The sequence below is a fragment of the Spermophilus citellus genome, assembly GCF_964194105.1.
Source record: "Spermophilus citellus genome assembly, chromosome: 2".
NCBI classification, from domain to species: domain Eukaryota; kingdom Metazoa; phylum Chordata; class Mammalia; order Rodentia; family Sciuridae; genus Spermophilus; species Spermophilus citellus.
The window spans coordinates 225,146,004-225,167,459 of NC_138183.1; the positions used below are offsets into that span (position 1 = coordinate 225,146,004).

Here is a 21,456-nt window from a genome sequence, read left to right on the forward strand (position 1 = left end):
CAAGAAATGCTGTTGGGATTTTGATTGGGATAGCATTGAACTTATAGAGAACTTTTGGTAATATCGCCATTTTGATGATGTTAGTTCTGCCTATCCATGAACAGGGTATATTTTTCCATCTTCTGAGGTCTTCTTCTATGTCTCTTTTTAGGGTTCTGTAGTTTTCATTGTATAGGTCTTTCACCTCTTTTGTTAGGTTGATTCCCAGGTATTTTATTTTTTGGGGGGATATTGTGAATGGAGTAGTTGTCCTCATTTCCGTTTCAGAGGATTTGTCGCTGATATACAGGAATGCATTTGATTTATGCGTGTTGATTTTATATCCTGCCACTTTACTGAATTCATTTATTAACTCTAATAGTTTCTTTGTAGACCCTTTTGGGTCTGTTAGGTATAGAATCATATCGTCTGCAAATAGTGATAATTTAAGTTCTTCTTTTCCTATTTTTATGCCTTTAATTTCTTTCGTCTGTCTAATTGCTCTGGCCAGTGTTTCGAGGACTATGTTGAACAGAAGTGGTGAGAAAGGGCATCCCTGTCTTGTACCAGATCTTAGATGGAATGCCTTCAATTTTTCTCCATTCAGAATGATGCTGGCCTGTGGCTTATCATAGATTGCTTTAACAATGTTGAGGTATGATCCTGTTATCCCTAATTTTTCTAGAGTTTTGAACATAAAGGGATGTTGTACTTTGTCGAATGCTTTTTCTGCATCTATCGAGATGATCATATGGTTCTTATTTTTAAGTCTATTGATGTGGTGAATAACATTTATCGATTTCCGTATATTGAACCAGCCTTGCATCCCAGGGATGAATCCTACTTGATCATGGTGTATAATTTTTTTGATACGATTTTGAATCCGATTCGCCAGAATTTTATTGAGGATTTTTGCATCTAGGTTCATTAGAGATATTGGTCTGTAGTTTTCTTTCTTTGAAGTGTCTCTGTCTGGTTTAGGTATCAGGGTGATGTTGGCCTCGTAGAATGTCTTTGGAAGTTCTCCCTCTTTTTCTATTTCCTGAAATAGCTTGAAAAGTATTGGTGTTAGTTCCTCTTTAAAGGTTTTGTAAAACTCTGCTGTATACCCGTCCGGTCCTGGGCTTTTCTTAGTTGGTAGTCTTTTGATGGTTTCTTCTATTTCTTCTATTGTTATTGGTCTGTTTAGGCTGTCTATATCTTCCTGACTCAATCTGGGCAGATCATATGACTTAAGAAATTTATCGATGCCTTCACTATCTTCTATTTTATTGGAGTATAAGGATTCAAAGTAATTTCTGATTATCTTCTGTATTTCTGAAGTGTCTGTTGTGATATTGCCTTTTTCATCCCGTATGCTAGTAATTTGGGTTCTCTCTCTTCTTCTCTTCGTTAGCATGGCTAAGGGTCTGTCGATTTTATTTATTTTTTCAAAGAACCAACTTTTGGTTTTGTCAATTTTTTCAATTGTTTCTTTTGTTTCGATTTCATTAATTTCAGCTCTGATTTTAATTATTTCTTGCCTTCTACTTCTTTTGCTGTTGTTTTGCTCTTCTTTTTCTAGGATTTTGAGATGATATATGAGATCGTTTATTTGTTGGTTTTTTCTTTTTTTAAGGAATGCGCTCCAAGCAATGAATTTTCCTCTTAAAACTGCTTTCAATGTGTCCCATAGATTCCGATATGTTGTGTCTGTGTTTTCATTTAACTCTAAGAAGTTTTTAATTTCCTCCTTAATGTCTTCTATAACCCATTGATCATTCAGTAACCTATTGTTCATTCTCCAAGTGATGCATGATTTTTCCTTCCTTCTTTTATCGTTGATTTTCAGTTTCATTCCATTATGATCAGATAAGATGCATGGTATTATTTCTACTCCTTTATATTGTCTAAGAGTTGCCCTGTGCCATAATATATGATCTATTTTTGTGAAGGATCCATGTGCTGCTGAGAAAAAAGTGTAACTACTTGATGTTGGGTGGTATATTCTATATATGTCAATTAAGTCTAGGTTGTTAATTGTGTTGTTGAGTTCTATAGTTTCCTTATTTAACTTTTGTTTGGAAGATCTGCCCAGTGGTGAGAGAGGTGTGTTGAAGTCTCCCATGATTACTGTATGGTGGTCTATTAGACTCTTGTACTTGAGAAGAGTTTGCTTGATGAACGTAGCTGCACCATTGTTTGGGGCATATATATTTATGATTGTTATGTCTTGTTGGTGTATGGTTCCCTTGAGCAGTATGTAGTGTCCCTCTTTATCCTTTTTGAGTAACTTTGGCTTGAAATCTATTTTGTTTGATATGAGTATGGACACTCCTGCTTGTTTCCGCAGTCCATATGAGTGGAATGATTTTTCCCAGCCTTTCACCTTCAGTCTATGTATATCTTTTCCTATCAAATGCGTCTCCTGTAGGCAACATATTGTTGGATCTTGTTTTGTGATCCATTCGACTAGCCTTTGTCTCTTAATTGGTGAGTTTAAGCCATTAACATTTAGGGTTATTATTGAGATTTGGTTTGTTCCTCCAGTCATATTTGTTTATTTATGTTACTAAACCTGATTAGTTTTCCTCTTTGATTACTTTCCCCCCTTTACTGTCCTACCTCCCACTGATGGTTTTCAATGTTATTTTCAGTTTCCTCTTCCTGTAATGTTTTGCCAAGGATTTTTTGAAGAGATGGTTTTCTAGCTGCGAATTCTTTTAACTTTTGTTTATCGTGAAAGGTTTTAATTTCATCTTCCATCCTGAAGCTTAATTTCGCCGGATACATGATTCTTGGTTGGAGCCCATTTTCTTTCAGTGTTTGAAAAATGTTATTCCAGGATCTTCTAGCTTTCAGAGTCTGTGTTGAGAGATCAGCTGTTATCCTGATTGGTTTGCCCCTAAATGTAATCTGCTTTCTTTCTCTTGTAGCTTTTAAAATTCTCTCCTTATTCTGTATGTTGGGCATCTTCATTATAATGTGTCTAGGTGTGGATCTCTTATGATTTTGCACTTTTGGCGTCCTGTAGGCTTCTAGAATATGGGATTCTGTTTCATTCTTCAAGTCTGGGAAGTTTTCTCGTATTATTTCATTGAATAGATTGTTCATTCCTCTGGTTTGGAGCTCTGTGCCCTCCTGTATCCCAATGACTCTTAAGTTTGGTCTTTTAATGTTATCCCATAATTCTTGAATGTTCTGTTCATGGTTTCTTAGCAGTCTTGCTGAACTGTCTATGTTCTTCTCAAGTTGAAATACTTTGTCTTCATTGTCTGATGTTCTATCTTCTAAGTGATCTATTCTGCTGGTAGTATTGTCAATTGAGGTTTTAAGTTGGTTTATTGCTTCCTGCATTTCTAGGATTTCTATTTGTTTGTTTTTTATTACTTCTAACTCCCTGTGAAATTGATCTTTTACTTCCTGGATTTGTTTCTGTAGTTCCTTGTCAATGTGATCTTTCATTGTCTGATTTTGCTGTCTCATATCTTCCTTGAGAGTCCAGATCATCTGAAGCATGTATATCCTGAACTCTTTATCTGACATTCCATCTGTTGCAGCTATTACCTCTTCTAGAGTTGAGTTGACCTGCATTGCTTGTGGTCCTTTCTTTCCTTGTCTTTTCATATTGCTTGCGTTTCTTTCTGCTTGGTGAAACTGTTGTGTTTTTGAAAATTTTCCCCCTGTTTATTTATATTGCTCTTGTATAGTTGGGATATCTCTCTTGTAGGGCGGGTAGTGGCTGTGCTCCTCCTCTAATCAGGGTGATCTATCCACTACGCTGGTTGGTCGTAGGTCTGCCCACCCTGCGGGCATGGGTGGCTGCTCTACTCTGCCCCCACTCCAATTGCGGTGACGTTCCTACCACGTCCTCGGATCGTTGGTCCTGATCCGGATGTGGGCGGCAGCTCTCCTCCACCCCTACTCCAATTGATGTGACGTGTCTACCACGCTGGTCGGCCTCCAAGCCTGTTCCGCCGGTGGGTCTCAGATCTGCCCACCCTGCGGGCCTGGGCGGCAGTTCTGCTCAACCCCCACTCCCAGTGGGGGTACCTAACTGCCTCTCCAACGGGTCTCTGGGCTCCTTCCGGACGCTGGCGGCGGCTCTGTTCAACCCCCACTCCAACCAGTGTGACGTGACTGCCTCAATGCTACTCGTCCACCACACTGGCAGGCTGCCGAGCCTGTCCTGCCAGTGGGACGCAGGACTGCCTACCTTGCAGGATCAGACGGCGGCTCTTCACGGCCTCCACTCCAAGTGGGTTGACTTGGCTACCCTGCCGTCAGGTCGCTGGTCCTGTTCCAGGCGTGGGCGGCTACTCTCCTCGGCCCCAGCTGCAGTTAGGGTGTCGCGATACCACACCGGCGGGACCCTTAGCCTGCTCTGGGCGCAGGAGGCAGCTCCACTCTGCCCCCCAGGCCCCCGCAGCACCCAGCAGGACCCGGACCAAGAAGCAGTCCCTGTAGGATCCCCAACCCTGAGCCAGAGCCGCTTTGGGAGCCAGGAGCCGGTCTCTCCGATCCCCGCCACGTTCTGCTAGGAGCAGGCTCCTCAGATCAACCGCCGCGGGTTCCCCAATCCCAGGCCAAAGCAGCCCCGGGAGCCCAAGCCTGGCCGCACCAGACTCTCCCTGCTCGGTGCACACTCCGCTGGGAGCAGAGTCTAAGACGCACTTCCTGCGGGCTCCCCAGCTCCGGGCCAAAACTGTTCTGGGAGACAGAGTCCCGCTGCCCCTCGTCGCAAGTTTCACTTGTGGCTGGCCTCAGCTCGCGGTCCCCGCAGGCTCTGCAGCCCTGGGCTCAAGCAGCCACGGGAGCCAGAACCCAGCCTCTCCGATCCCTGCCACACTCTGCTAGGAGCAGGCTCCACAGAGGTACCCCAGCCTCAGGCCCAAGTAGCCCCGGGAGCCCGAGCCTGGCAGCTCCATCCTCTCCCAGCTCAGTGTACGCTCAGCCAGGGGCAGGGTCAAAGACGCAGTCCCTGCGGGTTCCCTGGCCCCGGGCCAAAACTGTTCCGGGAGTTAGCGCCGCCCCTCAGCGCACAATCCACTTGTAACTGGCCTCCGCCCGGAGTCCCCAAAGGATCTCCCGCCCTGGGCCACAGCAACCCGGGGAACTAGAATCTGGCCGCTCAATGTCCGGCGCCCGCCTTGCCAGGGGTGAGGCCCGAAGAGTATTCTCCTCAGGTTTTCCAGTCCCGAGCCTGAGCGATCTGTCTGCGCGACGCAGGCAAATACCAGCCTGGAATCACCTGTTCTGTAGTCGAATGAGCTGAGGTCAGTAGAAAACAGAAATGATTGCATCAGCTCTCCATGATGGCGGCTGCTGTCCTCCTCCGTGTTCCGACCGGTGTCGGGAATCGAACTGGACCGGTTCTCTCCTCTGTTTCAAAGCTGGAACTCAGCACTCAGCGCGGCCAGTGCGCCACTGGCGCCACTGGCAGGAGCCTCCAGAATCCGCTTCGCTGTAATCCCGGGCGCGTCCCAGACTCCATCCACGGGGCGGTCCGCCGACCAGGTACTGCTTCCCTCCGTGCGGAGAAATCGCCCGCGACCAAGCCCCTGCAGCCGAATCCCGTGCGCTGGAAATCTGTCCTCTAGATTCTGGAGCACCTCAATTTCACCGGGGATTCCCACCAAGGTAGGCTTCAGCCGTTTCACCTCGTCTTTCTCCCGCACAGTGGCGCAGCGCACTCTGTCAATTTTTTTCAATTGCTTCTTTTGTTTCAATTTCATTGATTTTTCCTGTCTTCTACTACTTTTGGTGTTGATATGTCCTTCTTTTTCTAGGGCTTTGAGATGTAATGTTAAGTTACTTATTTGTTGACTTTTTCTTTTAGGAATGAACTCCAATACATTTTCCTTTTAGTAATGCTTTCATAGTGTCCCAGAAATTTCAATATGTTGTATCTGTGTTCTCATTTACCTCTAAGAATTTTTTTAATCTCCTCCTTGATGTCTTTTGCAACCCATTGTCCATTCAGTAGCATATCCAGGTGTTGGAGTAGCATTTATTTATTTATTATTTCATTTATTTCTAATTTCATTCCATTATGATCTGATAAAATGCAGGGTAGTATCTCTACTTTTTTATATTTACTAAGAGTTGCTTTGTGGCACAGTATATGGTTTATTTTCAAGAAGGATCTATGTGCTGCTGAGAAGAAAGGGTATTTGTTCATTGAAGGATGAAATATTCTATATATGTCAGTTAAGTCTAAGTTATTGTTTTGTTTTTTCTTCTTTTTTATTAATTTTTTATTTATATTGATAGCAGAATGCATTACAATTCTTATTACACATATAGAGCACAATTTTTCATATCTCTGGTTGTATACAAAATATATTCACACCAATTCGTGTCTTTATGCATGTACTTTGGATAATAATGTCCATCACATTCCACCACCATTTCTAACCCCATACCCTCTCCCTTCCCCTCCCTCCCTTCTGCCCTAATTAAGTTCTATAGTTTCTTTGTTCAGCTTTTGTTTGGATGATCTATCCAGTGGTGAAAGAGGTGGTTAAAGTCACCCAGAATTACTGTGTTGTATATATTTGACCCTTGAACTTGAGAAGAGTTTGCTTGATGAATGTAGACACTCCATTGTTTGGGGCATATATACTTATAATTATTATGTCTTGTTGATATATGGTTCCTTAAGCAGTATGTAATATCCTTCTTTATCCCTTTTGATTAACTTTGGCTTGAAGTCTACTTTATTTGATCTAAGAATGGAAAAACCCCTGCTTGTTTCCACAGACCATGTAAGTGGTATGTTTTTTCCCAACCTTTCACCTTTAGTCTGCAGATGTCTTTTCCTATGAGATGAGTCTCTTGAAGGCAGCATATTGTTGGGTCTTTTTTTAAAAATCATCTGCCAGTCTATGTTTTTTGATTGGTGAGTTTAGGCCATTAACATTCAGGGTTATTATTGAGACATGATTTATATTCCCAGTCATTTTTGTCTATTTTTGGTAATTTAACTTGACTTGGTTTCTCCTTTTATTGGTTTTTCCTTTAGTGTAATACCTCCCTTTGCTGATTTTCATTGTTGTTTTTCATTTCCTCTTTGTGGATTTGCTGAGGATATTCTGTAGTGCAGGCTTTCAAGTTGTAAATTCTTTTAATTTTGTTTTTCTTGGAAGGTTTTTATTTCATCATTAAATCTAAAGCTTAATTTTGCTGAAAATAAGATTCCTGGTTGGCACCCATTTTCTTTCAGAGCTTAGTATATGCTGTTCCAGGATCTTCTAACCTTCAGGGTCTGTGTTGAAAAATCTGCATATATCCTAATTGGTTTCCCCCCTATGTAATCTGATTCCTTTCTCATGCAGCTTTTGAAATTCTCTCCTTATTCTGTATGCTAGGCATTTTCAGGATAATGTGACTTGGTGTGGATATCTGTTGTGAAATTGTACATTTGGTGTCCTGTAAGCCTTTTGTATTTAGTTTTCCAATCCATTATTCATGTTTGGAAAATTTTTCTGATATTATTTCATTGACTAGATTGTTCATTCCTTTGGTTTGGAACTCTATGCCCACCTCTAACCCAATTATTCTTAAGTTCTGCCTTTTTATGTTATCCCATAATTCTTGAATGTTCTGCTCATGGTTTCTTACCATTTTCACTATGTAGTCAACATTCTTTTCAAGATTATATATTTTGTCTTCATTTTCTGAGATTCTGTCTTCCAAGTGATCTAATCTGTTGGTGATGCTATTGAGTTTTTAATTTGGTTTATTGTTTCTTTCATTTCAAGGATTTCTGTTTGTTTGTTTGTTTTCAGAACCTCTATCTCCTTATTGAAGTAATCTTTTGCTTCCTATATTTGCTTATGTAGCTCTTTATTGAAATAACCTTTTTCTGCCTGTATTTGCTCTTTTATATCATCCTTTAAATCACAGAACATTTTAATTATGTACATCCTGAACTCCTTCTGTCATTTCTTCTGTTGTGCTGGCCATGGATTCTAATCATGTAGTACCTTGGTTTGTTTGGGGCACTCTCTACCCTTGTTTTTTCATGTTGTTCCTGTGTCTTCCCTTTAGGCACTGTGGATCCGAGGTGTTACAGTTTTTACCCTATAGGCTTATAGTGTCCCTGCAGGGTTCAAATACCTCTCCTTTAAGGGGGAAAATAATATTAACAGACCCCAATACAAACAATATACAGCCTTAAACCAATTAGCTGATATTAAAATGTTTATGGTTTTGTCACAATATGCAGAAATGGAGAGTTCAATTATTATCCACAATATAAATAGTAGGTTTGCAAAAGTGTCTACAGTTTCTGATGGTGGACAAAGAGAGAACCAGAGGTGGGATGTAGGATGAGATATTAAGGAGGTAGGAGGTGAGGATATAGAGTTATTAAATCTTAGGTAGCCTGAAAGAGGTATCTAAAGAAGTTAGCTAGTAGCAGAAGAAAAGAGAGAAAGTGATTTGGGGGAGACAAGTGGGAAGACAAGAGAGAGTACAAAAAAAACCATAAAAATTAAGAAAAATAAAAATGTAAAAATAGGAGATAAAAGAATATACAACACAAACTGTAATATACTATTCAGACATCCCAGACCTCAGTAGCTTAATTCATGAAAAATACTTTGTTTCACAAATGTTGGAGATGTGAGGGTAGAAGAAGAGAGAGAGTGAAAAGAAGGGAGAAAAAAATCTCAAAGGGGCTGAGGTCATGGCTCACTGATAGAGCACTTGCCTAGCATGTGAGAGGCACAGGGTTAAATCTCAGCACCACATATAAATAAAGATCCAATGACAACTAAAACAAAATCCTCAAAGGAAAATATAAGGATTGATTTTGTTGGAGTTCATTATCTTTCCTACTTCCCTTCTCATCCAATAGGTGAAGTTGTCTGCTGTTTGTTGGTATCTCCACCCTTAGGATGGTGAAAGTTATTAGGGTAGGAGGATTGGTCTTGGGGGCAGAGCTCCTAGGGAGGTGGGGTATAGCACTTACAGGTCCCACTGGGAGATTGCACTCCAAGGATCTCCTTTGGGGTGTGTTAGTATGATGTGGGTGCCTGATCTAATATCCTTATATCACCTGTAGACCTCACAATCCCTGGTCTCTAATCTGTATATCTCACTCACTCCCCCATTCCTACTTCCCAATCAGGAACCTCTCTCTCCAGAGGTCTTGTGGTCTGTGCTCTGGGGGCTGTACACCTGTGAGGAGAGGTGTTTTGTATTGGGCAGTTCATGCCAGGTTTTGCTATGGACCAGCCCTGTAACTGCAAGCATGGTGCTGGGTTAGTAGCTATGGGGGAGAGGGAGGAAATGGGGACTATAGGTACTTTGATATTGCTTCTAGGCCCCAAGCTGAGAGTTGCCCCAACTAAAGATAGATACAAAGGTGTCCCAAGATGGAGGCTGCTTTCAGAGATGGGGTGTCAGGTGGGGTTAGGTTGGGTGGTGGCATTGGGTGGTGTGTTCAGAGATGCAGCTCTGTGGTGAGCAGTGTTGTGGCTGGCGGCTATCTCTAGTCCCTATCCTATGTCTCCAGGTGAAAGCTACCACATGTAGGGGACTATGGAAGTGATTTCAGTGTCCCAAGATGAAAGCAACTGGGGGAGCCTCACATTGGTAAATGAGGTCCACAAGGGAGTGGCAGCTGGAGGTCTCACGTGTAGACAATGGCTGGGTATCCTGTGTGGGAGAAGCAGTGGGATTCCTGCATGGGTGTAGCTGTTGGGGGTTCTCTAGTAACTTGCAGAAAAACAGTATTCCCACTACTAGAATCTTAGTCACAAAACAACACAAAATCCATCCTCCTTCTAGCCTGCCATCTTGGATTACCAGAAAACAGGTTTTAAATGTTTTTATGTCTTAATGGAGAAAAAAAAGTGATATAAAACAAATTGCCTGGCAAACTTTCTTTCAAGAAATATTTTGATAATCAGTGAATTACTAGAGAAAATCTCTCTCTTAGCTCTTTCTTATAAATGTTGCTGATAGAGAAAATGTGTTTTTAAAAGAAGAAGAAGAAGAAGAAGAAGAAGAAGGAGGAGGAGGAGGAGGAGGAGGAGGAGGAGGAGGAGGAGGAGGAGGAGGAGGTAGTAGTAGTAGTAGTAGTCTGCTGCTCTTCTTCTGCTATCCAAAGGCAAAATGACAATCTAGTCTCTTGAGCAATGACTGTGGTACAAACTGATCTATTAGAAACCCTCCCTAAATTGAAGTTTAATCTCATTTGTGAATAGGTCATTTTTTAAAGAAAAATGGGAAAAATATCAGACAGGACACAGCACAGCAGTCTCAACTGACCTATCTTATGACTCCTTACCAGAATTAAAATCCGTCCAGATGACAGAACTTTCAGCAAAAGCTTGCCAAATGTCAAGAGGTAAGTGAGTTAACATTAACAGCAGTTATGCCTTTGGAGAAGCCCATGCTTTTAGACAGAATTAGGGTTTCCAACCTCAGTAGGAATCCCAATTTCAAATGGTCAACAATTTTCAGTGTTGTAATGCTTCTTGAGGAGGTGGCTATCGTAAATCTACACTTTCAAATAGCTAAAAAGAAAAAAAATCAAAAGAATAGCAATCTTCAAACCATCTGAAAATTGTATAAAATTTAAATTTCAGTGCCATAAATAGTGTTATTGGAATACAGACTCATTTATTCTTTTTTTTTTTTTTTTGAGCCAGGGCAGAGTACCAGGGATTGAACTCAGGAGCACTCAACCACTAAGCCACATCCCCAGCCCAATTTTGTATTTTATATTAGAGACAGGGTCTCACTGAGTTGCTTAGCGCCTTGCTGTGGCTGATGCTGGCTTTGAACTCATGATCCGCTTGTCTCAGCCTCCCGTGCTGCTGGGATTACAGGTGTGTGCCACCACGCCCAGCTGACACATTCATTCTTTTAAATACTAAACATGGCTGCTTTCACACTGTAACAACAGAGTTAAGTGGCTATGAAAGAGATCACAGGGTCCACAAAAGCTGAAATATCTACCATAGGCTCTTTACAGAAAAAGCTTGCTGACACTGAATTCAGATAATCAGATTGCAATGCCTAGTTTTGCAGGGTTTTGTTCTTTATTTTCCCAAATGTTTTATTTCCTCTTTGGTAACAATTTAAAACCTTAAATAAGTAAACATATTATTTCTTAATCATGATATTTCCAAAGTCCTTATCATTAATATTGCTCTCTATTCTTGGCCACTCTGTGATATGAATCTAATAACAGACTGAAATTTGTTTGTGATTGGGGATGTCCTTTGTCCTCTTGCTTTTACTTGGATATTCTTGGCTGCTGACTTAGGAAAAATCTACATAGTCTAATAATAATTTTTTCTCACCATTTTTTCATATTGGTATATTCAAATGTGTGACTTCTAGAGTCTTAAATACTATTGTACAGACGCTGTCCTATCAAAAGATCACTCAAGAAAAGAGGGAAAATGTACAAATATACATAATATAAACAACTACTATAACATGGAGTAACACAGAGAATGGATGTCAGGTGGGTTCCCTGTCTTAAAAATTCAAAGAATGAAATCCATGGACACAAGGGTAAAAGTAAAGGAACAGGATTTATTAGAGCAATATAAAGAAAGAAAGCAGAATTCCCAAAGAGGGAGGGGTGCCAAGAGAGGGATGCCAATGGATGTCTGTTGTCTAGGGAATTGTATGGGCTTGATCTGTCCATGTAGGTGATTAGTGGAATATAGGATTTAGAAAGGGGGCCAATCAACTATTTTGCCTTCTTCAGCAAATATGGAGAATTTGACAGATTCATTACAGAAGTATAAGAAAACTGTTGGTTTTGAATATTGATCTTGTATCCTGCTACTTTGCTGAATTTGTTTATCAGATGTAGAGGTCTTTTGGAGTTTTTCAAGTTTTCTAGGTATAGAATCATGTCATCAGCAATGGAGATAGTTTGACTTCTTTTCCTATTTGTATCCCTTTAATTTCCTTCTCTTGACTCGTTGCTAGAGTTTCAAAAACTATACTGAATAGGAGTGGTGAGAGTAAACATCCTTATCTTGTTCCTGATTAGAGGAAATGCTTTCAATTTTTCCTCTATTCAGTATAATGCTGACTTTTGTTTAACATACATAGTCTTTATGATGTTAAGTTCCTTCTATTCACAGTTTCTCCAGTGTTTTTAACATGACTAGATGCTAAATTTTTGTCAAAGGACTTTTCTGTATCTATTGAGATGATCATATGATTTTTGTCCTTGATTCTGTTTATGCAATGAATTACATTTATTGACTTATTAATTTAAACTAACCATGCATCTCTGGGATGGTTCCAACTTGGTCATGCTATATAATCTTTTTTATGTGTTTTTTAATGTGGTTTGCTAATACTTGATTAAGAATTTTTGCATCTTGTTCATGAGAGATATTGGTAGTTCTCCTTCTTTGATGTCTCTTTTTCTGATTTTAGTGTTAGGGTAATACTGGCTTCATAGAATTAGTTTAGGAGTGTTCCCTTCCTTCTTAATGGAATATTTTGAGAAGGACTGCAGTTAGTTCTTCTTTATTTATTTTTTAATATTTATTTTTTAGTTTTCGGTGGACACAACATCTTTATTTTATTTTTATGTGGTGCTGAGAATCGAACCCAGCATCCTGCACAAGCCAGGCAACCGCCCTACTGCTTGAGCCACATCCCCAGCCCCCCCTTTTTTCCCATTTATTTATTTTTAATTTTTTTTATTGGTTGTTCACAACATTACAAAGCTCTTGACATATCATATTTTATACATTAGAATCAAGTGGTTTATGAACTCCCATTTTTACCCCAAATACAGATTGCAGAATCGCATCGGTTACACATCCACATTTTTACATACTGCCATATTAGTGACTGTTGTATTCTGCTACCTTTCCTATCCTCTACTAACCCCCCTCCCCTCCCCTCCCATCTTCTCTCTCTACCCCATCTACTGTAATTCATTTCCCTCCTTGTTTATTATCCCATTCCCCTCACAACCTCTTATATGTAATTTTGTGTAACAATGAGGGTCTCCCTCCATTTCCATGCAATTTCTCTTTTTTCTCCCTTTCCCTCCCACCTCATGTCTCTGTTTAATGTTAATCTTTCTTCCTGCTCTTCCTCAATGCTCTGTTTTTAGTTGCTCTCATTATATCAAAGACCCATAGCACAAGAGTTAATAACAAGAATCAACAAATGGGACTTTCTTAAACTGCCCTTCTCGGACTATTCCCTGAAGACCTTAAAAGAGCACACTACAGGGATACTGCCACATCGATGTTCATAGCAGCACAATTCACAATTGCTAGACTGTGGAACCAACCCAGATGCCGTTCAATAGATGAATGGATAAAAAAAGTGGCATTTATACACCATGGAGTATTACGCAGCACTAAAAAATGACAAAATCATGGAATTTGCAGGGAAATGGATGGCACTAGAGCAGATTATGTTTAGTGAAGCTAGCCAATCCCTAAAAAACAAATACCAAAGTTAGTTCTTCTTTAAAGGTCTGTTAGAACTCAGCTGAGAATACATCTAGTCATGGACTCTGCTTTGTTGGAAGGCTTTTAATTACTGCTTTGATCTCATTGCTTGAAATTGGTCTGTTTCCATTTTCTATATCAATATGGGTAGGTCATATGCATCTAGAAATTTGTCAATATATTCTAGCTTTTCTAATTTGTTAAAACTTAAGTTTTCAAAATAGTCTGTAATAATCCTCTGGATTTCAGAAATGTCTGTGGTGATATCTCCTTTTTCATCTCCAGTTTTGTTGATTTGGGTCTTCTCTCTCATTCTTTTGGTTAGTTTTGCTAGGGGGCTATCAATCTTGTTTATCATTCCTAAAACCAACTTTTGGCACATTGATTCTTTGTATTGTTTTTTTATTCTCCATTTTATTAAGCTTTGATCTTAAAAATATTCCATCTTCTACTGGTTTTGGAAATAGTTTTTTCTTGTTTGCTAGGGCCTTGAGATGGAGCATTAAATTGTTTATTTGCTTATTTGGGGTCTTTTTGAGGTTTTTTATTTTAATGTGGGAATTTAATGCTATAAACTTACCTCTCCCTACCATCTTCAGAGTGTCCCAGGGGTTTGGGTATATTATATCACTGTTCCCAATTTTAGAAATTTTCAAATTTCTCTTCTCATTTCTTTGATGAGCCATGCATCATTTAAAAGAGTACTGTTCAATCTCCATATGTTTTTGTGGTTTACATATGTTTTCTTGATGTTGATTTCTAATTTTGATCCATTATAATCTAATAAGATACAAGGAATATCAATTTTTTTATATTTGCTAAGACTTGCTTTGTGTCCTAAAATATGATTTATTTTGGAAAAGACTTCATGAGCTGCTAAGGAGAAAACATACTCAGCTGTTGTTGGGAGAAATATTCTCCCAAAAATATATGTCTATTAGGTCCATTTGACTTATAGTATCATTTAGGTCAAAAGGTCTTTATTGATTTCATTTGTGGATGTACCACAAGTTAAACATTGAGTTTAACTAAAGCAATACTTTTGAAAGTGAAACAATGAAAAAAATTTTTTCAGTTTTTTTTTCTTTTTTTTTTTTTTTAACAAATGTTCTGGGTCAGTTTACTACCTGGGGAACAAAGGTGTTAAAATATAGCTGTGCTGAACTGAGCCACTTATCTGTACTATATAGTACCTGAAATCAATTCTAAAGTCAAGATATAAAACCTTTTTGTTTTATAGCTACCTCACTTAGAGGTACTTTTCTTTCCCAAAACAATCAAAACTTAATTTAAAATTTGACTCTACATAAGTTTTATTCCTCCTTCTATCTTCAGTTCAAAATACTAGTATCATTGGTAATAAGGTTTATATCTTGTCTGATCTGGATAATGTGGTCCAGGAAGTGGGGTTTGAGAAGGCAGATACTGAATTCATGAAGGAGGAGGTGGCTCTCTTTGTGCAGGACATATACCAGGACTCGTTTCCTCTAGTTCTGCAAATGGAGGGCTCAGAGTTCCTTGATCTTCAGTAAACTGGAGTAAAGGATTAGAATTATAATGGTGAGGAGGGGTGCAGTTACATGTGGAGCACAATGTTGAGGAGGGGGAGTGTCTGGAGGAGGATAATTTCATATATGTTGGCATCTAGGCAATGATATATGCGGGGACAGGGGGTTATTGGTGGTGGAGCAGAGGTCACTGTTGAAGGTAGAGCCTGGCTAAATACCAAATGAGGAGTACCTGTAGCCTGGGGAAGATGTGGCACTGGATGGCTTATTGGTGGTTGAGGAGGTAGAAGTGGTAAATAATGTTGCTGTGGAGGCATAATATGGTGAGGATGTGTTTTAGTCAAGTTTTTCACTTCTGTGGCTTAAAAGACCTGACAAGAACAATTTTAGAGGAGGAAAAGTTTTTGGGGGGTCTCACAGTCTCAGAGGCCTCTGTCCATAGACAGCCAGCTCCATTTGTCAGGGTTTAGGATAAGGCAGGACAGTATGGCAGAATGTGGTACAGAGAAGCAGTTGATCAGTAAGTAGACAGAGAAATTCCACTTGCCAAATACAAAATATATACCCCAAAGGCATGCTCCCAATGACCCATGTCCTCCAGGCACACTCTACCACTTCAGTTACCAGTTAATCCCTATCAGAGGATTAATTCAACGATTGGGTTAAGGTTCTCATAACCCAATAATTGCTTCTCTAAACCTTCTTGCATTTTTTCACACATGAGCTTTTGGGGGACACCCCACATCCAAACCATAATAGGATGCCATACCACTGGTTGACCCTGGATAGTCAGGATGATAGTGAGCAGGTACTATGGCAGGAGGTGGTGGTTCTATAGCATCTGAATTTGAGTCATCCTGAATAGGAACAGTTATTAAAATGTTGTGTTTTCTTATTGAAATGCAAAAGATTTTCTTACTGACTGAATGAGGTGGAGGTATAAGTTCCAAAAAAGGTATCCAGGAAAATCTTTGATGCTTTCCCAACAGTTTGCTCCCTTTACAGTCATACCATTCTTTAATTATAATTATAATTAAATCCTTGCTGATCATCAGATGGAGCCTTTTTAGGCATCCTGTTTATAGTCCTTTGTGTTTGAGATACAAGTTTGACTTTTTTCCCTTGTTTGGAGATAACTCAAATATAGGAATTCATCTGCAAACATCAAGACCATCCAATGATTCAGAACTATTAGTACTTTGTAATTAATTCATTGTCAGTGTGATTCACGATTCAGCTCCCACTATGGGTTTTTCTAAGCCATCTTTTTGAAATCTTTCTCTGATTTTGCTGTAGGAGCAGATTCCAAGGGTGAGTCTCTATGGTGTAGACTTGTAGTATACCAGATGCTTCCCAGCCCCTCTCAGAAAAGGGGAAGACAAGCAATAGCAAACATAGTAGTGATCAACATCAGCATTAGAATAACTGTCCTCTGATGCTTTCTACAAGATATACACCATTAATTACCAAAAGAAATGGTGGGGTTACTATTTAATAACAGCAAAACAACAAATAACTGTAAACTAGATCTAGCATTAAAGTACAAAGCAGGCGTCAACTATGCCCTCCCCGGTACTAATAACTGCAACAACATGAAAACTGGGGGTAGTAATTATGTAAACTAAATTGTTCTTAAATATAGCAAAATTACAGTTAATTAAGAGAAAAGAAAATAGTATATGAAGGTAAAATAAAGTTTAAAATATTCAAAGGATACAAAGATACAACAGGGACAGGTAACAAGTAATGGCTATAAAAAAGGGGGAGTAAAAAATAAAAGAAAAAGAATAAATAACAAGATAAAGAATTAGCTAATTTGGCTATTGAAGGGGAAAGAGAGGAGAGAAGGAGTAATATGAAAAAAAAAGGGCCAAAACAAAAAGTCAATCCAAAACACATAAACAAAAATAAAACCCCTCCTCCTCTAAAGTCAAAACAAGTCAAAATAACAAATAGTTGAGAAAAGAAAAAGTTTTAAGATTTTTTTTTAAAAGAAAAGCTCAGATGTGACACAGCAATCTGTATACGGGGTAAAAATGGGAGTTCATAACCCACTTGAATCAATCTGTGAAATATGGTATATTAAGAACTATGTAATGTTTTGAACAACCAACAATAAAATAAAATTTAAAAAAAAGTCAAAAAAAAAAAAAGAAAAGCTCAGGCTAGGGCTGTAGCTCAGTGGCAGAACATTTGCCTAGCATGTGCAAGGCACTGGGTTCAATCCTTAGTACCATATAAAATAAAATAAAGGCATTCTGTCCATTTACAACTACAAAAATAAATCTAAAAAATCCGGGAGTATAAGTCAGTGGCAGAGAACTTGCCTAGCAGGTGTAAGGCCCTGGGTCTGAGAGGAGGAGGAAAAGGAGAAGGAGAAGGAAGAGGAAGAAGAGGAGAAATGTGGAGAGTAGATGAGCCCCCAGTCATCAGCTGGTCATCAGCTGATCCTATAGCATCAGCAAAAGCCAAGCCTGGGAAACATTCCTGGGTGCGGCAGAATGTTCCTACCACTGCAACAGTAGGATAGCTGCAAAAAATGTTCCTAGCTCTGTAACTTTTTAGTACACAAAGAGCCTCTGACAACTCACAAGCCTTGAACAATTCACAATGCCCCTATAGTTTAACTTTCTGATTATGAGACCCTATACAATAAACTTGTGGAGCTAGTTCTGGGTCACTGTTCCTCCATCAAAGTGAAGTATCTCACCTGGCCCCATCTTTGCTTAAAAATGTCTTTGTGTTTTCTTTGTGTTTTTCTTCATCTCCAGTCACCCCTACTCAAGATTCCTTTATGGATGCTGCATGGGTTACAGCAAAGAAAGAAGGAAAAAAAAGAGAAAAATGAAGAGAAAAAAATGAACATATTTATGTATGTGTGTTCATGAGCCAAACAACATAGCAAGAACACCTATACCCACACATACACACATTTACACTCACATTTGATAGAAAAACGAAGGAAAAATTTTAAAATATATACATTTTTAAAGTGAAATAAAATAAATCTTAATGAAAAGTGGAGGGATTTTCACCACTGAGGTGGTCAAAATTATTGACAAGAATGGATGTTCACTGCATATGCCATACTGGGACAAAAAGAGTCCCAACTTTTGTCTCTAACTCTATGATTCTGATATGGAGATCTGGTTCATTTCCTGTGTACCCACCTCCCTTGGAAGCAGTATGAATTCTCACTGCTTGAATCCCTAGCTATGGAGCAACTGGAAATTGCACCCCTCCTCTATTCCACCATCTTTGTCTAATACTATTTATTGAATAATCTATTCATCCTTATTGACTTGAAAGCCATCTTTATCATTCACTAAATTATTTTATGTATCTATATTTATGTATACTATTAGTTCCACTGAATAAGTATTCACATTAATAACCAAGCTATTTTAATTATTATAGCTTTATAACGTGCTTATAAAGTATGTGTAAGGCCCTGGGTCTCTTCTTTCTCAAAACTTTCCCAGTAATTCTTGTATGTTTATTTCTACATAAACCTTAGAATCAACATATTCAGGGAACTTAAGCTCCCTGAACATGCTGTTGGTATTTTAAATTGGATGGTATTAAACCACTGGTTAAATTAGGAATTCTGATGATTTTTATACCATTGATTCTTCCTATACAAAAACAAGATAAAGCCAGGTGTGGGCTGGGGTTGTGGCACAACAGTAGAGTGTTCTCCTAACACATGTGAGGCCCTGGATTCGATCCTCAGCACCACATATAAATAAATAAAATAAAGGTACTGTGTCCACCTACAACTACAAAAAAAGTATTAAAAAAAAAGTCAGGTGTGATGGCTCACGCCTATAACAGTCCCAGCTACTCAGAAGGCTGGGGTAGTAGGGTCATTTGAGCCCAGGAGTTTAAGACCAGCTTGGAAATACAGTGAGACCCTCCAATCTCAAAACAAACAAAACAAAAATAAAAATCAGAAACAAGATATAACTTTACATTTTGAAATGTGCTTTGAGCTTTGATTTGTACTTACTATTTACCTGTGCTTTCTAGCCACATTCAGGCCTATTACAAACCTGTCTCTCATTTAATCTGACTCTGATTTTTCTTTGATATTCCGATATAATCTTGAGTCTGTCTAGTCTCACAATTTGAATCATTTTTAGTTAGTTTTAATCTCTATCATCTGAATTATGATTCTGATGTATTAACTGTAATTTCCTGTTTCAATTCTGCCAAATGAAAAGGAGAAGAATCATCATCATTAAGCTTTCACTTTTTTAGCTTTAAGATTACATGGAGGGAAAGGCATAAGAAGCACTATCATAAAGCTAGATAGAAAAACCAGAGCTGATGTTATTTTTGTCTATTTGGTTACATTATGTAAAAACATCCCAGGGAAAATATGGCACTAATTCCAAAGTTTCACTGATTTCAAAATACTCTTATTCTCTTATAGTATGTTTCTCAAGTGTAAAATAATATATAGAAATTTTCAGTTATCCTCAATGTTATAATACCAAAAGCCTAAACAAAAATTTTATCCTATTTTCTGGAAGTCCATTTGTCACCAACAGTTTTACTTGGAATTTTCTTGAGATTTTGTTTCAAATAATGTACTACCCCTGAATATGTTTAGGAAATTTAAAAATTAATTCTGTAATACAGATTAGAATACATTTTAAACAGATGTTAAAAATGCTAATCTGAGGGGGGAAATACTTACCTTTTGCCATTTAAGTTCTTGTGTCTCCACAATAATTTTACCAATCTGCTCTTCATATTTAGTTTCTGCTTCCTAAGTAAAAAAGAAAATGTTATGAAAATTAGAACTTTCAGACATTTAATTTTACCTCTTTCCAGAGAAACTGAAATGGTATCCTCTCACACAATTAGAACAGAGTTGGACAAATTCCAAATTATTTGAACAAATCCATCAGCAAATTGAGGTCGCAGATCAATCAAATAACCCAAAATCTGAGCAGAGACAGGTACCTGCAGGGAGGAGCACAATCCCAGCATTTGCTTACTTGGGAAACAAGCCACTGAGTACTGGTAAGAAAAGTTAGCTAAAAGTCCTTAATAAATTTATAATAGCAGAATGTGGGCTACTGTAAGAATATAAATCCCCTGATGGCCTTTGAAATAGGGAGGCTTGTACCTTCTGATAGGCTTTTCTTGAAGAAACCCACTAGGGTGTTATAGGGAAGACTAGGAAGAATCCTGAGAAAGCTTATCCCTGTGATAATGATTATGAAGGAGAAGAGCAGTCACAAGCTATCTTTCCTATTTCCTCTACACACCAAATTTCTTGATCACAAGGACAAGGGGAAGAGAAATGAAAACTACACCCAAGTAAACAAGTGGAAACCATGTGCAGTTAACAAAGAGAACCAACAGTCACTACTGAAAACTACTTAAATAGGCTTGCCTTCCTTATCTCCTTTAAGAAATGAAAGCCTTAATCTACAAGGGGAAGGCCAATAAAGATCACAACCTCAGAGCACCTGTGGAAACCCACTGCAGTTGGGAGGACTGATGTAAAACAGCTGTGTCACTAGAGGGGCAGAAATGCATGCTAAAGGAAGGATCAGAACACGTGTGAAGGCTTCATTCTGAAAATCATATTACCTAAGAGTGAGGCTTACTGAGAATATAAAAAAAAGTCCCCTTCCTCCCACCTGTTGCCACCCACCACCACACTAATAAGTATTAATTTAAAAACATTCAGATGGGGTAGCTGCAATGACAGATTCTCTCTAAACGGAAAACCAAAAGTCAAGTGGAGACATACAAAGCCAAGTAGGAAGCAGTCATTTAGAAACACCTTCTGTTTTTTTTTTTCCAAAATAACATAATACTCTTGAATTAACCTACATCATAAACATAAGACATCACTAGAGAAATCCGAAACTTCTAATGAAAATCTCAACTGCCTGGTTGACTGTTGAAGATGTGCCTCAACCAACACATAGAGCCCTTATGCAAAGACTAGGTGGGTTTTTATTGTTGTTTTATTTTCCTTTTGGCTCTAGGTGTTTAGGAAATCTCTGTCACATCATTACTTGATCATGAAACTAACAGAACAGCAATTTTACTGGCCACACACAAAGACTACAGACTTTACCAATAGTTCAGAAAAGTCACCAAACAAAACATAAGCCAGGCTGGGGCTGTAGCTCAGTGGCAGAGCACTTGCCTATCATTCAATCCTCAGCAGCACATAAAAAAGTAAATAAATAAAGGTGTGTGTTCATCTACAAATGTATATATATATAATTCTAGAAAGGGGGAAGAATTGTTTTTCAGAGTTGATGCATATCTAAAACATAGTTTTCAACAGAAAATCACTAAACATGCAAAGAACTTATATGACCCACACACGGGGAAAAAAAGTTAACAGAACCTCCCCACAAGGAAGACAAGTCATTGGACTTACTACCCAAAGACTTTAAACCAACTATTCTAAATATGCTCAAAGAACTAACAGAAACCATGTACTAAAATACTAAAGTCATATCATCTCACTCCAGTCAGAATGGCAGCTATTTATT

General features: G+C 38.8%; 1 protein-coding gene across 1 annotated transcript in view; it reads right to left on the reverse strand.

The window, feature by feature from the left end:
- Nucleotides 1-21,456, reverse strand: part of CCDC73 (coiled-coil domain containing 73) — a 141,399-nt gene that overhangs the window by 93,896 nt on the left and 26,047 nt on the right. Inside the window, exon 2 of the mRNA XM_081279380.1 lies at nt 19,629-19,700. Within this exon, the coding sequence (XP_081135506.1) occupies nt 19,629-19,700 (72 nt within the window). The remainder of the gene's footprint in view (nt 1-19,628; nt 19,701-21,456) is intronic.